Source organism: Halichoerus grypus, chromosome 8 (assembly GCF_964656455.1).
Source record: "Halichoerus grypus chromosome 8, mHalGry1.hap1.1, whole genome shotgun sequence".
Lineage (NCBI taxonomy): Eukaryota > Metazoa > Chordata > Mammalia > Carnivora > Phocidae > Halichoerus > Halichoerus grypus.
Window position 1 is genome coordinate 63,895,300 of NC_135719.1, and position 15,824 is coordinate 63,911,123.

Sequence of the window (15,824 nt, forward strand, 5' to 3'; positions counted from 1 at the left end):
AAAAAAATGAAGAATGCTTCTTATCGTCTTTCCCAACGTCTTTGGGAAAGATCCCAAGAATCTATTCATACATTAAAAGAATTTCAAAATTGTTCTTAGAAACATTTTTGGCAGAATATTATCTCAGTGATTCAATTCAAAGACTTAATGCCAGAATTCTCGGTTGGGATAGAATCCTGTTTAAAAAAAAAGGAAAAAAAATCATAAATTACATTGGTCTGACTAAAGCCTGTAAGTGAAAACACACCATGTCTAGAAGAGCAAGTACCTCCCAAGACAGCTGTAGTATTAAATAAAATAACATATTGATGAATTTAAAGAAATAACCCGTTGATCAAGGAATCCTAAAGGTTAGCTAACATGGCTATCCTCCATAGTCCAGTCTTGCATTTTAAAAATACATTTTTTCCTACCCCTATTTAAAACTGCTTCAAATTTCAAGCTGCCCTCTGGTTTCTACTTTATAAAGAATTAGGAAGTGGCCTTAGTACATTTTAAGTTCCATCCTTCTTAGTTTTGATTTTTTTTTTTCAGTGTTTTGGAAGTAGTATCAGTGAAGTAAATATAACCATCAGGCTGTTAACACACTTCAGTTTGTCCACTGCTCTTTTAAAAAAAAGTCCTGGTAGCTTCCATTGAGTCAAATTTCGTACACACACACACACACACACGTGCAGTTTTATATATATGATTACATATAAATTTCATATCTATACACACATGCATATATGTGTATATATGTATACATACAGCATATATACAGTATGTCATAAAATAAATTTAGCCCTAGAGTTTGCATGCACATGTCAAAAATTGAGAACTTAAGAATACATATTTTATATGGCCCTTCTTCTTCTTATATGCTATAATTTGGGAGAAAATTAGCCTTAGACTATAATCACACACACACACAAAAAAAACCCAGAAGAAATGTGAAGAAAAAGAATTATATTCATTCAGGTTGGCTTCCTCTGTAAGCTTACTCTTCTGGTCATAAGAGAATGTATCTTTTTGCATTTTTCAGATATGGATGAATGCAGCATAAGGAACATGTGCCTTAATGGAATGTGTATCAACGAAGATGGCAGTTTTAAATGTATTTGCAAACCTGGATTTCAGCTGGCATCAGATGGGCGTTATTGCAAAGGTTTGTACTATAAAACTCTAAGTCATATTCTCCCCCTGCTTTTTCTCCTTTCTATATTGCTTAGAGGTACCACTTTTCCTTATTGATTCTCCCCACTTAAAGTCCTCCTAATTCATTTTAGGAAATCTGACTGGACCTCCTTCTTAAGTCCAGCCATCCAGAGAGCTATGGTTTATGCTCAAGAGGCTGTTCTGATTTCAGAAAGGGTGTTTGGGGTCTTCTAAAGGAGCCTGAAAGGCTATGTAGCAAATGAATGAGAAGCTGAATTAACAGTTGGTCCACCAACAAATGTGAGCATCTTTTTAAAGAAGCTGAATTCTTCCTCTTCCTTATATTTGGGGAGTAATGGTAGTTAGGTCTTTTGATGGCTGTCATTTGCTACCTCTTACACCTTCACCTAGACAAAATATTGTAAATGCTTATTGCAGTGATATCTTCTCCATAATTTCCTCCTGATATCCTAAGAAACAAAGTTTTTCATGAACAATTTAAGCGTTTTCAAGTCACATAAGCATAAAGGGAAATAGAATTAAGTAGAAGAAATAAACAAAGAGCCATTGTTTAACTTGGTAGCTTTTGAAATAACTGCATTGCTCCAGTTATTGAAACAAAAATTAAGATTTTTATTTGTGCTATTGAAAATTGGGGTTCTAAGAAGAGTCATCGAGATAAATTTGTGCTTGTGTCTCTTGCCTTATGTAGCTAGGGATGAGGGATTATTGCCCTTGGGTCCAAGATCTAAGTTGAAAACATACTTCTCAAGGAACCTTATATCCAAAACAGGCCCAGGAAATCTGCTAAAATACTGCACTCAAAGCCTTCTGCTCATAGTTTCAGATGGAGAAGTGCAGAGTGTCAAGCTATTCAGGATTAAGAAAACAGAATAAAGTCCTATGATGTCTCTTCTCCAGGTGCCCCTGGTAGACAGTTTTGGTAAAGGTGCTATGGAAGAAAGCCTTGTATTAAGTCGTTGGCAAGACATGCATTTTCTCTAGGCTTAAAAGAGCTTCTATCCCTTGGTTGTTTACCTACATTCTCCATGACCTTCACATCAGTGGATCTTAATATTGTGCAAATCTGTCTTCAGAGCAAGAGGAAACATTTGAGTTCTTAAAATTTGAAATAGGAAATAAGTCTCTGTACTTTTGAGCCCTGTGCTGGGAGGAACTTATTGTATGGAAGACAAGATTAACACGTGGAAATATTCTACAGTGTAAAACAGAATACAACAAAGTGCCAAATTGTGCAGATTAAGTGCTGTACAAGTAAAAAGAAAGGGGAAGGGAATGATTGCTGGAATATTTGGAATTAGGCTTCCAAACAAAATAACAGAAGGAAATGTGAAAGCCCCTTTGTGCACAGACCTTTTGCAAGAACACATACTCCTGTTGCCTATCCACAGGGCATGCTGAGATTCACTTTCAGTGCCTATAGGCTGCTGGGGACCCAGGTCACACCCTCTCAGCATTTAGTATGACCAATAGATAATACTGATGTAATTATTTCAGACAACACTATGACTTCATAGATGAAACTAGGTTTTGCAACTGTCTGCAGCTGGTGAAATAGATGGAATATACACATTAGACGAAGAATAAAGAAAAAAGAAATTTCTTGGGTGCTGAATTTCTTCTTTTCTGTAACTTTTCTCTTGACATCATTGGATGAGATTTTTCTCTTAGCGCTGAGTACTTAGTTCTGAGACCACAAAGATGTGACTGTTCAAAGCTAGAATAAACAATGTTAATTTAATCTCTACAGTTAATTAATCTGATGATGACCAGCTTGGCCTCCCTGATCACTCTCTGAAAGTTGGGGCCACTCCCATTGAATCATGCCCTCTAGATCTATGTTACATCTCTGTCCCTGTTAAAAAGCCTGTGTATCACTTTTCAGGCTATAGTTGTCACTGTTTTACTGTAGATCTCAACTTGAACAAAAAGGTGACCTGAATAACTGAACCAGTTTGAGTTCATGTATTTAAATATAACTGCTGTTTTAAAATACAATCTGTACACGGGAATCTTGGACCATCTGAATATACCTTGTGCCAAATAACACAAGCTAAGTAAAAATCTAGAGGTGTTTCAGTCTCAATTTGTCTTTTTAAGGTCAGAAAAAAAGGAAATAGTTACATACACTAGTTATATATTATAAAAGGAGTTGTTATAAAATGACTTGCTTCTAAGTGTTGTATGTTTTCCAAAACACAATTTTGGTACCATTTCTACTTCCCCATATTAAAGGGGAAAAATCTTTGCTATTATTAGTGTGTGCCCAATAAAGTCTTTTACCAGACCTCTCCTAAGTATATACATATGATACTATAAAATATCTGTAATACTTAAAGATTTTTCTTTGCTGGGTTCCAATTGGTTAGGGTGTTGTTGTTGGCCAGAAATGGTCATCAAAATCTTCTGTATTCATTTTCCATTTCTTTTCTATGGTGTTCCATCAGGGTTTTAGTTCTGTATCTCTTAATGCCATGCTAGTCATCTCAGAGAGTTAAGTGATATTGGAATGGACACCAGTCTGAGTATTAGATGTCAAATGGAGCAGCTTCCTGCCCAGGTCAAAGTTGCACTCTATTATCAAGCTAGATTTCTGACAGTCCTGTAAGAATTGCCATGTGAAATGTTCAACAAGATCCTTTGTCTGTTAGCTGTCACTTTCCTTCTTCTTCCAGTTCTGTTTTTGCTTTTGTGATTCTTATTTTGGATAAAAAGACCTCAGGAGAATATGATTGAAATAGCTTTTTCTGTGGTTAAAAAAAAAAAAATAAGCTCACGTAGTTTATGTCAATTTTTGTTCTTCTATCAAAGGACAATGAAATGTGTCTCATTGAGCTTTTATTGTTGGTGCTGCATATTCTTTTCCATCTTCCCCATTTTCAAGTGTTGTAAAAGAATTGTAAGCATGTTTTGGTTTCATAGAAACGTCACTCCATTTTTAATAAGTGCTTTTCCCCACCACAGATATTAATGAGTGTGAAACACCTGGGATCTGCATGAATGGGCGCTGTGTCAACACTGATGGTTCCTACAGATGTGAATGCTTTCCTGGACTGGCCGTGGGTCTGGATGGACGTGTGTGTGTTGGTAAGATAAAGCCGTGCCTACATGTGTGCTAGAGATCCACCCTCTGTGGACCAATAAATCCCACCAATAACAAATGCACTCTACTGTAACAGACAGGACAGAGTATTTGTGGGGGAACAAACCAACAATATCAGTTCTCTTCTTGCATAAATCAGATATTAATCTAAGATGAGCTGAGATAAATGAAAACCAGGGGAATCCCTACCTCTTCTTCCCCCTTTTCTTTTCTAATCATGTCGATGTCCTCAATTTTCTCCAATTCTCCTTTCTGGATAATGGTCTTTGAAATTGGTCTCTATATGCTCATTATCTCATAGTGAACATTTTCGTATAGGGAATTAAATGTCCTAAGGGAAGCATAGAATGCAAAGGAGGATATGGATAATCAAGAACTTTATGTAATATTTTTATGTGGCTTTATAAGAAGTTTGAAATTTGTTGAGAAATAGATATTAATTTTATCCAAATTATTTTTAAGAAAGGTAGTCAATAAACCTTTGAATTGGGCATAGCTGGAAACTCCCTCCCTGGTGGTAAAGATGACACTACCTAGTAGACCAATGTCTACAGACTTATATAATGAACCATTTATAAATTAAACTTCCTCTTCTTTGAAAGTACATCTAATTCAGACATTCAGTAATTGCATGTTTATTTTGAGGTAGGCCACACTTCTTAAGAAAGATCTTATTTATCATAGGGTGAGAGTCACTGGTCATCCATCATTCATTTAACTTGTATTAAGTGCCTGCTCTGTACAGGTCTGGGAAAGATAAAAATGAATGAGATAGATTCTCAGCACTTAAGAATCTCACAGTTGGGTAAACCATGGTAGTCTCTAGAAAACAGAAAGACTCTGGGAATTGGTTTCCAGTTCTTGGAAGCTGAATGTAGTTTGTTTTGTTTTGTCTTTTTCTGTTGAAATCTAAGACCAGAGGCATCTTCTGTGAGTTAGAATAGGGACGATGGCTAAATAAAGGCAGCTTCAACTTTGACCTGGGGAGTTCTCATCTGTTTGAAGTGATAGTGTGATGACAGATGCTTCTTCCTGTTTAGACACACACATGCGGAGCACATGCTATGGTGGATACAAGAGAGGCCAGTGTGTCAAACCCTTGTTTGGTGCCGTTACAAAATCTGAATGCTGTTGTGCCAACACTGAGTATGCATTTGGGGAACCTTGCCAACCGTGTCCTGCACAGAATTCAGGTATGTGGTGTCATGGGGATGCCCTTGTACTACTAGCCTCCCGCCTCCCTCTGCAGTCTTTGCATTTATGGAAGTCACAGGGAGAGATGATGTTATGCTCTCCAGATACATCATATACCTTCCTGGGATCTTGGCAGGGCTACTCAGGGTTTGATCACACATTACTCACCCAATCCTAATGGTCATTGGGAATCGACAGCATGTTTGGAACCCCCATCCCAACTCCTCCACCTTAATAATACTCATGCTCTTTGGAATTCATGCAGCTTGCCTTGTTTTCTAAAGTAGTTTCACAATGTTTGCATTTTGCAGGAACTATTATAAAAGCAGAATTTTACAGAGTGTAAAAGTAAATAATTTTCAGATTACCTGAATATTTCCAGCTTTTTACCAAAAGGCCGTGTGTGAATTTTGTTCAAATCCCTCATGTTGATTTAGGTGTGCTTCTCCTAAATGATTTTATTCAACCCTAGGGAAAAAGTATTTTTCTCAATTTGAAGTGACATGGCATAATGAAAAGAAAACTGATTGGTGAGTCAGAATTCTTCCCAGCCACCGGCAGACAAATTACTTAATTGGGGGGGTTCAGTTCATTGTAGGTTTTTGTTTATTTAGGAATTTTGCTCACCTACTTTCAAAAGGATTTGAGATGGCTTACAATAGTAAACAATTATAAAATAGAATAATATGGAAAAGGGATCCTTAGTTTTCTCATCTATAAAATGAATTATCTTAGGTAATCCAGAAGATCCTCTCCAGGTGTAAATTGTTTCTATCTGTAAGGCAAAAATAGTTTATTGAAACTAAAGCAATAAACTGTCAACATTTGGAAACTTGGGAGTTTCCTTTCAGTGTTCTAAAATAGAGTTAGATCTAATATTGAAAACATGTAGTTCTGATTGGTTGGTTTACCTCTAGGATCCAATTAGTTCATTTCTGGCCTAGATACAATCAATTAAAGATTAACTTACAATTTTTAAACATTTGACATTTTGAAAGTGATAATAGTTGAAATTAGAGAGTTAGAAATTAAAATATGAGAAGTTAGAGAAAGTTAAATGGAAGTCTTTAAAAGAAATGAGGGATGCCGGTTAAAGGGGAAAGCTTTATTCTGGCTGATTAATTTCACAAATTACCATTTTATATATGATTACTGATTAGTTCAATTCATGCTCACAACAATACTTCAATTTTATAATGTCAAATATAATCCTATCCAACAAAGATACCTCCATATAACTTTATAGTCGTATATCATCAATACTATCCTTTTGTATGTTACTTTAACTTTTCAAAGTACTTTTCTTATACTTTTGTTACGCACTTTGAATTTACAAGACAGATGAGTATCATGAAAACTGGCACACAAGAGTATAGATGATTTGTTTACATCTTCAGTAAGTGGAAAAACCAAAACTTAGAATCTAGGACCCTTGGTGCATAGAGTTCTTTGTTTTTACATTTTCTTCTGGACCAAGTGCATCCAAAGAATTCTTATGATACCTCAGAAAATGAAGTAATCTTATAAAAAGATGACTAAAAGAGACCAGATTTCTTTAAGCAATAAAGCTGAAGGAGGGTTAAATTTGAAGCCCAGCCCCACTAGCTTCTGTTTTGTATTTGAGCACTTGCACAGAAGAGGTCTACCTGTGGACGTGGTTTCATTCCATTTGGTTTCTCTGCCTCTTTGGTAGATGAAAATGCCAAATCGTGAAGGATCTAAGTGTAGAGTATCCCTTATTTCAGGAAAGAGGGGAGATTTTAAGAGGTACTGAAAATATTCAGAAGATTCCTTCTTTAGCCAATCTAATGAGAAACTCCAACCCATCACATCTAAAGTCCATCTCTGTGCTCTGGAAGGAAGCCAAGGGAGCTATCTATGAAGATATTTCTCCCTGGCTGCTGAGCATTTACTCCTTGCAAGAATCAGTCAGTTAAACCCACTGAAGTGTAAGTATTAGGAATTTTCTCATATGTCCCCATACCCACGTCTCTGTGGCACAACAGTGAATTAGCTAGCTCAGCAGCACCTACCATTTATTAAACGTATGAGCTGTGCGAGGAGCTGTGTTGAGCACTTTCCATGTTCTCTTGTGAAATCCTTATAAGTGTCATGTGAGTTGGGTATTCTTGTCTCCAGTTTATAGAAGGGGAAACTAACAGAGGGAAAGGGCTTGCTCCCAATAAGCATTGTCATCAGCATTCAAACCAATGCTGACCCGAATTCACTGACTGCAGAGGATAGTCTAGGACCAGATTCTACCCAAATGGAAAAGAACAGTGACAATAATTTGCTTCCACTTAGGCCAGGCATCAACTAATTCAGCACTAACTGTAAAACTGCTTTCTGCAAAACTGGCATGATATTGTCTTTCCTACTTTGTTGCTTACAGTACTTCAAAAATGTTTTAATTAATTGCTGATGTGAGAGAATAATGACAATGCATTTCTTTTTGCTTCTAGTCCCAGGCTTTCAAACACACGCAATGGCAGCCACTTTCCCAACTGTTCATTTTATGGTCCCATTAAGCAGGATTTAAAAATTAAGGGATTTCACCACTTTTCTCAAATTTACATTTGCACGGAGGCGGAGGCTCTGAGGGATTCAAACTTCCTTTTTTTTTTTTTTTTAATCTGTGTAACTCCTTTTCATTCACTGTCATCAGGAATACAGTTTTCTAGCATGCAGAAGTGTAAGAGCTATTTGATTCTTAGCAGTGAGGTGTGGTTGGCCTCAGTAAAAAGGCCTGTTCCTAATATCCAGTTCCCCTGCCACTTAAGCACAAATGATTTGCATTTGACCATGAGACTCTGTGGTTGCCAGAAACTGTGGGCAACTAAGGGGACACTTTAGTTTGTTTTGGATAAAGTGTGATTCCCGTTAGTTCGCCATTTTCATCATTCACTCTTATGTTCGCCTAAATATTGTTGGAATCGTATGTGAAACATTGCATCAGTTTTAGGAAATAGAAATCTGATTCCATCAGAATTTGGGAACATATTCTGTATAACTTGATTTCTTATTAAGATCTCAGTTTTAACATTATGCAATACTTTGCCTATGGATTTATCATATAGAATGAATCTAGTATCCTGATGAATATGAGCTTTAAAAATACACTTAAATGCAAAGGCAGATACTTTTGTTTTTCTTCTGAGTGGAGGCTAGAGAATTTGCAGAGAGAAATGAGAAAATGTTAAGAACTTGATTGTATTAAAAAAAAAAAAAACTGTTCACACTAAGAAACAAAATTATTCCCAAGACGGTGGGAGAAAGTTTTATTAACAGTTAAGAAACCACATTTTAACAGGCGCATTTCACTGTAAGTGTAAAGTGTTCCCTGGTGAACAAAATCAAATTGTAGGAAAAACACCTTTTCCGAAAGCGCTTTGCACAAGGAATTGCTATAACGTGCCTATGTCCTTTAAGGTCATTTTCCACAGTGATGCGGAGCCTTTAAAATGGGAGCTGGGTGTACCAGTGACTCCCTCAGGAGATGCCTCCTTTTTCTGTTACCACTTTATTTCGGTTCCACTCACTTAGGAGGAAATGATGTGTGCAAAGCCAAGTACAGGATCGACCTGTTCTCCAAACAAGGGAATCATTTACTATCTGTTAATTTATTACAGCGGAATATCAAGCGCTCTGCAGCAGTGGGCCAGGAATGACATCAGCAGGCAGTGGTAAGGACTTGTTTGAAATTCACTTCTTTCAGCATGTGCAGAAGCCGCAGTACTGGGCATTCCTGTGGGTTTCCAGTTGGTCCCTTTACACCAGACCAGAGGAGGTCTGACCCCTTCTCTGGCCATCACTGCATTATGTACCTGGGACCCCTAGAGGCCCCCAGGGGCAGAGCAACTATGGTACACTGTGTCCTGGGATTGCTGGGTTTGGGTGTGGGGCTTGGTACTGTAGGGGTGGGTGCTCTCCCAGGGCGGTCAGTGGAGGACTGCAGATGAGATGCAATGACTGTGGCATCTCATTCATAAGAAAGAGGCAGTCTGGTCCTCCTTTGGCTCTTCCACAATCAAGTACAATTCAGGGTTATGGGCTCAGTTGAATTGTTATCCATTCACATTTTGAATGATTTATTGACTGCCAAGTATTGGGTCCGTATAAGATGTCAATAGGGAGCTATCTTATATTTTGTAGCAAGCAGTGATAGCAATTAACTGAGTTTGAAGAGAATGAAATATTTAAGTGTAGGGCTTAGAACTAGAGAAATATTGGTACCATAAAAGAATTAAAGTTAAAAGGGAGAGTTGGAACAAGTGTGAAAATAGATTTTATTAATATAAAACTAAATGATTCAATTCAGGACAGTTCTAGAAAAAAAGTAGTCGGAATTGATTGTCAGTTCATTCTCATGATTAATTTCATCATTATGTGTGGATGAAGGTGGAGAAGAGATATTTGGGGGAAAGAGGAGAGGTAAAGAAATTTATAATGAATAAAGAGTTCGTGGGGAATAAATAAAGTTGTGATAGGGACCCAGAGAAGGAAAAACATGTTAACCCTGACTTATAGAAGATTTGAGACTAGCCATTCACTGATTGTCATTCTGCATCACCCTTGACCATAGAGCTCTCCTCAGTCTGTGGGCACACAGCAGAGGGAGGACCCAGCCTCATCTGGGCTGAGCAGCAGAAGCTTTTCCAGACCAGGTGGTGTTTGAATGGGCTTTGGACCAATGAATAGGCCTGGCTCCAGACATTCCTGACACAGAGCAAAAGGGCATTATATGTTCATGGAAGAATGAGAAATTTAAAGTAAATAAACAGAGTTCATATTTTAATTTAATCTTGACGATAGTGTTGAACCTACAAAAGTTTGAACCATGAGAATGACACAGTCATCTTATTTTTAAGATAAGTCTGATGGCACTGTGGAAGGTACCTTAAAGAGGGATAGGCTGGAGGCAGGGAGACTGGTTGTAGGGACTGGGGCTCTGTGGTGATCTACTTTTCCATCTTGATGTTTGAGCCAGAAGAAGACCAGGGGTTCTCCTTCAGCCTGATTAAGGATTGGTAATCTTGTAGTTCCAGTTCAAATGCCAAGTTCCTCTCAAGGACTAGTGGAAGGAAGATTTGAGTCAGAACATCTTGTAGTAAGAAACAGTGATCAAGCTTTCTCATCTAAGTGAAACTTTATTTTTACCAGGTTCTAAAGTTGTTACATTTCTTGTAATGTTATTTTTCTTTGACAGTTCTTTGACCTTTACTTTAGAATGTTATTGATACTGAACCTTTTTTCTGGTGGTGCAGATATAAATGAATGTGCGCTAGATCCAGATATCTGTCCAAATGGAATTTGTGAAAATCTCCGTGGGACCTACAAATGCATATGCAATTCAGGATATGAAGTGGATTCATCTGGGAAAAACTGTGTTGGTAAGAAGTTTCACCTGTTTCCTAAGACATCTCATGCATCATGCATTCTTTCTTTGTTGCTTGGAGGAAACTGCTTTCACGTAGCCTAAAGGACTGGGCAAATGAATGACCTTCACTTTGAGTGTCAGCATGGCACATACATGTCTTGATTAAAATTTACATACCTGAATCCTGGTAATTTATAAGTAGTCATGTGTCATGTTCACTCCAAAAAAGAGAAGCTCCTTAGATGTATAAAATACAGATTGTGAGACGTTCTCATGTGTCTACAAAGGCATCCCTATTTTTACCGAGAGAGGCAACTCTTCTCCCAACCATTTATTAGGTTTAATCAAAGAAAACCCAGCTTATTTTCAGTAATAACTGTTCTCTGTTAAGTTTAGCAAACACCATATTTTTTTAAAGATTTTATTTATTTATTAGAGAGAGGGAGCGTGAGAGAGAGCAAGCACGTGTCAGAGGGGAGGAGGGCTGAGGGAGAGGGAGAAGCAGGCTCCCTGCTGATTGGGAAGCCCTAAGACCAGGACGCAGGGCTCCATCCCAGGAACCTGGGATCATGACCTGAGCCCAGATGCTTAACCAACTGAGCCACCCAGGTGCCCCAAGCAAACACCATATTTGATGCTTTAACAAACATTAATGAAAGTACCAGCCAGTAACTAAACAAAACAAAACAACAACAAAACTTTGGGAATAAAATGATCAACATAGGCACCGTTATTTTTTTTCAACTTTCTCCAGTTGCCTACACTAGTACTTTCTGAAACGTACTGTCCATTCTATAGTGCAGTGATACACTGACTTTTGAGAAATGAATTCTTCCTCTCTCACACCCTTAATTTTAAGGCTTCTTTTTTGGGAGCATAGTTGTGATTTGATTGCACATGGTATTTTCAAACTAGATTAAACTCAAAACAAGTTCTACTATTTCATTTTTCTGTAAGAGCCCCTTCTCTTCGGCAGACAAAAATCATCATTTATCTGAACAGGCCCAGAAGGACACAAAGATGTTTTAGCTTCATCCACAAATCACCCCATTTGAAGCAAAAGGGAGAGTTTGGGAGGCAATAGGGATTTTTCCTTCAATGCATTAGTATGTACTCCAAAGTTGAACTGATTATCATCAGGTCAGAAGTATGTTCATATTCCAGATTATGTTTAGAAATATAAAATGAGGAATCAAAGATCCACCACAGCCATAGGATTCCAGGTAGTGGCTACTTTTTATCTTAATCATCAATTCCTCACTTTAAGGTTCCAGATCCTTGTGACATCATCAAAGTTTAAGGATTGTAATATTGACTCTTTCGGGAAGCGTTAGCATTCCCTATATCATTTTGAGAGAATTCTCACCGTGTTGTTTCCTTATATAGTAATATAACTCTATACTTAATTTTCCATATTTTAAGTACTTTATAAGTATACTGCTAATTTAAATATATTTACTACTGTGAACCTAAGCAGCTCTCCGGTGCTGAATTTGTGTATCCTTTATTTTAGGGCTACTAGATTGTCAAATAATGATCTAAACAGAATTTCACGATGTGTAAAAAACTCCTTGTGGACATAAAGCCTCTTCTGTGGGTTGTGTAATATACTTTAGCCCAACTGTATGTAACAAGCTGTTGAAGTTCCACACTTTCTGAATTACCTAAGTAACACATATCAAAACTTAGATTTTGCATCAGACAGACCTATTATTCACCTGAAAGTAAGGAGTTTTTCTGGGCTCTCTGAATCTCAAGTCTGAAATTCCTTGTGAGAATTATAAACTCTACAGATCGCTTCATACCCTGTAAACACAACCGGAGGCCATTTCAGTTATTCTAAAGAAGAAACACCCATCCTGGAACTAACACATATCCAAGATGGGCCATACTTTCTAAATATTTGTTTAGTTCCTTAAATCAGTAGGATTAGTTCTTTTAATTCTGACACAATGAACAGTTATATGAAGATTAATGATTTCCAGCAAATCCAGGTTCCTGTTAAGGAAAGTGAATTGCATAGTATCTGGTGACTTTAGACTTTGTAGACACCTAGTAAAAATAATCAGATGAAGCCCTTATTTTCTTCAAGTTAGGTAAGTTAGGCAAAAAACAATGGTAGGGGAGTTGTGCCTGTTTGCTTGAGTTAATCATATCATATGACCTTAAATCTTAACCTGAAAAAACAGAAATTGCATGCAAGGAATGAGCTCCTCCAAAAGTTCATGTTTGTTGGTTTTCCAGATATTAATGAATGTGTATTGAACAGTCTACTTTGTGACAACGGACAATGTAGAAACACTCCGGGAAGTTTTGTTTGTACCTGCCCCAAGGGATTTATCTACAAACCTGACCTAAAAACCTGTGAAGGTAAATTGTGTTTTTCTTCTTATATTACGTACTTTACTGTCTTTTGGTATGCTACTGAAAAACCATGAAAATAAGTTAGAGTCACCTCTATTTTAGACACGTATGTCATTGTAATTGAGATTCTGTGGTCCTAAATGACACTTGCATGCGCTTTGGAAGATACTGATGGTACTTAGCTACAGTTGGCATTTTATTTGCCATCACTTGAAAGATGAAGAAAATATCACATAGTTAGTAATTCGGAGATCACACTTCATGTTTGCTCCAGATTTTCTGAATAAAAAGATTCAGCCGTATGCCAGATTCTGTGCTAGAGGGATATATGCTCAAGTATTAGTTTTGACATTCCATCTAGTCTAGAAAGAAATCTAGGCCAGCTCTACTATCTAATAAAGAATATGTGGTAGCAATTGAGGCCAAAGTTTAAATATCCTTTCATGAGCAAGACTAGTTTTTAGCAGTAATGTGGACCTGTTTTTGTTTCAGACATCGATGAATGTGAATCAAGTCCTTGCATTAATGGAGTCTGCAAGAACAGCCCGGGCTCTTTTATTTGTGAATGTTCTTCTGAAAGTACTCTGGATCCAACAAAAACTATCTGCATAGGTATTTATCTTGCTGATCAGTACTGTATTTAATGTCCACTTTTAATGCGAAAGAGTTTATTGCAAAATAGTTTAAGTAGGGATGAACAAAATTTTATTTTGTTTCAACATTATCACTTGCTTCACGTGTCATTCTTGCTGTAATTCCAATGCACGTTTGAATTTTTTACATAGATTCTATTAAGTATCTATTAAACATCGTCTCCTACCTCCCTGCAGAAACCATCAAAGGCACTTGCTGGCAGACTGTCATCGATGGGCGGTGTGAGATCAACATCAATGGAGCCACCTTAAAGTCCCAGTGCTGTTCATCCCTCGGTGCTGCCTGGGGGAGCCCGTGCACCCTATGCCAAGTTGGTAAGAGAGAGAGGCACTGTGGCTCTGGGCCCATCCCACTGGTCACTTTGCTTAGAAAGGGGAAACCCAGTACTTCGTTTATTTAGGTTCATCTAGGAATTCTAGATTTAATTCGGATGACCTTGATGAAACATATTGCTGAATAGGGAACAAAGAGAAGTGTCAAGGACAGTAATTTCATGTGATTTGGTGATTGGGTTATTGTTTTCTACCCTGGTGTTGCTTTCCTAGATCAGCAACTCCTGTGGGCTCTCTTGGAACCTCATGATTAGGGGTTCTGAGCTTTTTATAGGCACAGATTATCTTCCAAAAAATGGACTGATGTAAAGGAACCAGTATTCATGACTTAACTTCTAATCTGTTGCAAAACTGAGGTTTGAGAGCTTTGCTGATGATTTTGTTGATTCAATGTTTGGGTATATGAATATATAGTCTGAAGGCTGCAGGGCAGGAGATCTTCAAATTCTAGACTTTATTTTCCATGTCCATGTTATAGGATTCAACCATATTATATGATTCCTATTTTAGAGCTGATAGCAAAAGAGAGATCTAGCCAATTTCCTTCTTAGTCATCCCCCTTAGCATGATCTTTAGGGGAACTTTGGGTCTTTCAGGACCTCTCAGAGGAATTGAGCTTAATTCAAGGAGACATTTCATTCTGCTTCATCTATGCAATCGCAGAAACCTTTATCATCTTAGACTTATTCATAGCCACAAAATCTAATTCATGTCCAGGTCCTCTTTCGTGTTTCTTACACTATGTCGTACAAAGTCTGGATATTGTTATCTCAAATTTGTTTTTTGTTTGTTTGTTTTTTGTACAGATCCCATATGTGGCAAAGGCTATTCAAGAATTAAAGGAACACAGTGTGAAGGTATTTATGTGTATTTATAAGCCATAAATTTTGGTGTGCATGAAGAATGCCTGTGTGAACTTGGATTGGATAAAGTTGTCATGTAACTTCTCAGTGAGAAATATGCAGCAGAGAGGGAAGTAATGAGGACTGCAGAACATAGCAGATGTTAATTTCACAAGCATATATATTCTGTTGCCAGTGTTGGATCACTGTGGCCACAGGGCAGGGTGATTGAAAATGGCTGACCATGGTTTCCAGCAACTGCACTTTCAAAATACTATCAGGAAGAGAAAAATGGAAGTTTTCAATGAGGCTGTAAAATTTGCATTTTTTTCTTGGTTTGTCCTGGCTTGTGTGTGTTTGTTTGTTTGTTTCATGGTCATGGAAGATTCAGAAGGACATACTCTATTGTCTCATTTTTGAAAGTCTACGTGGATTCTCTCCAGTTTGTTGTGATTCTTTCTCACGGAGTCCCAGATAGACGTAGGTCAGGATGACTAATACAACCTGACATGACACAGCAGCTGAAAAATTTTAAAAACAGCAATTAGTCCCATATGTGGAATGAAATGAAGTTTTTTTTTCCCTGCTAAAATAAAGAGGAACGCTACAACCCCCACCCAAGGTCTTGCTTTCCAAATGATGACTGAATCCTTTGGCCTTTCTCTGGTCCAGACCCACTGTTAATAACTTATCTGACCTCAGCCGCACATTTTGGTGTACAAGTGGCCAGAACAAAAAACCCAAAAAGGTAAATTTCCCCCTCCCCACTTATATTCCTCAGAAGGAAAGATTTCAAATAT

At 37.6% G+C, this 15,824-nt stretch overlaps 1 protein-coding gene across 3 annotated transcripts in view; it reads left to right on the plus strand.

Moving 5' to 3' along the window:
- The window catches only part of FBN1 (fibrillin 1), a 225,317-nt gene that overhangs the window by 130,831 nt on the left and 78,662 nt on the right, over positions 1 to 15,824 (plus strand). For all 3 annotated transcript variants that reach the window (XR_013450471.1, XM_036075961.2, XM_078079391.1), the window contains exons 14-22: positions 1,025 to 1,147; positions 4,123 to 4,245; positions 5,302 to 5,454; positions 9,085 to 9,138; positions 10,720 to 10,845; positions 13,077 to 13,202; positions 13,689 to 13,808; positions 14,027 to 14,164; positions 14,989 to 15,039. Coding sequence is in view for 2 of the 3 variants with exons in the window: in XM_036075961.2 (XP_035931854.1) it covers positions 1,025 to 1,147; positions 4,123 to 4,245; positions 5,302 to 5,454; positions 9,085 to 9,138; positions 10,720 to 10,845; positions 13,077 to 13,202; positions 13,689 to 13,808; positions 14,027 to 14,164; positions 14,989 to 15,039 (1,014 nt within the window). In the remaining variant the exon portion in view is untranslated. The remainder of the gene's footprint in view (positions 1 to 1,024; positions 1,148 to 4,122; positions 4,246 to 5,301; positions 5,455 to 9,084; positions 9,139 to 10,719; positions 10,846 to 13,076; positions 13,203 to 13,688; positions 13,809 to 14,026; positions 14,165 to 14,988; positions 15,040 to 15,824) is intronic.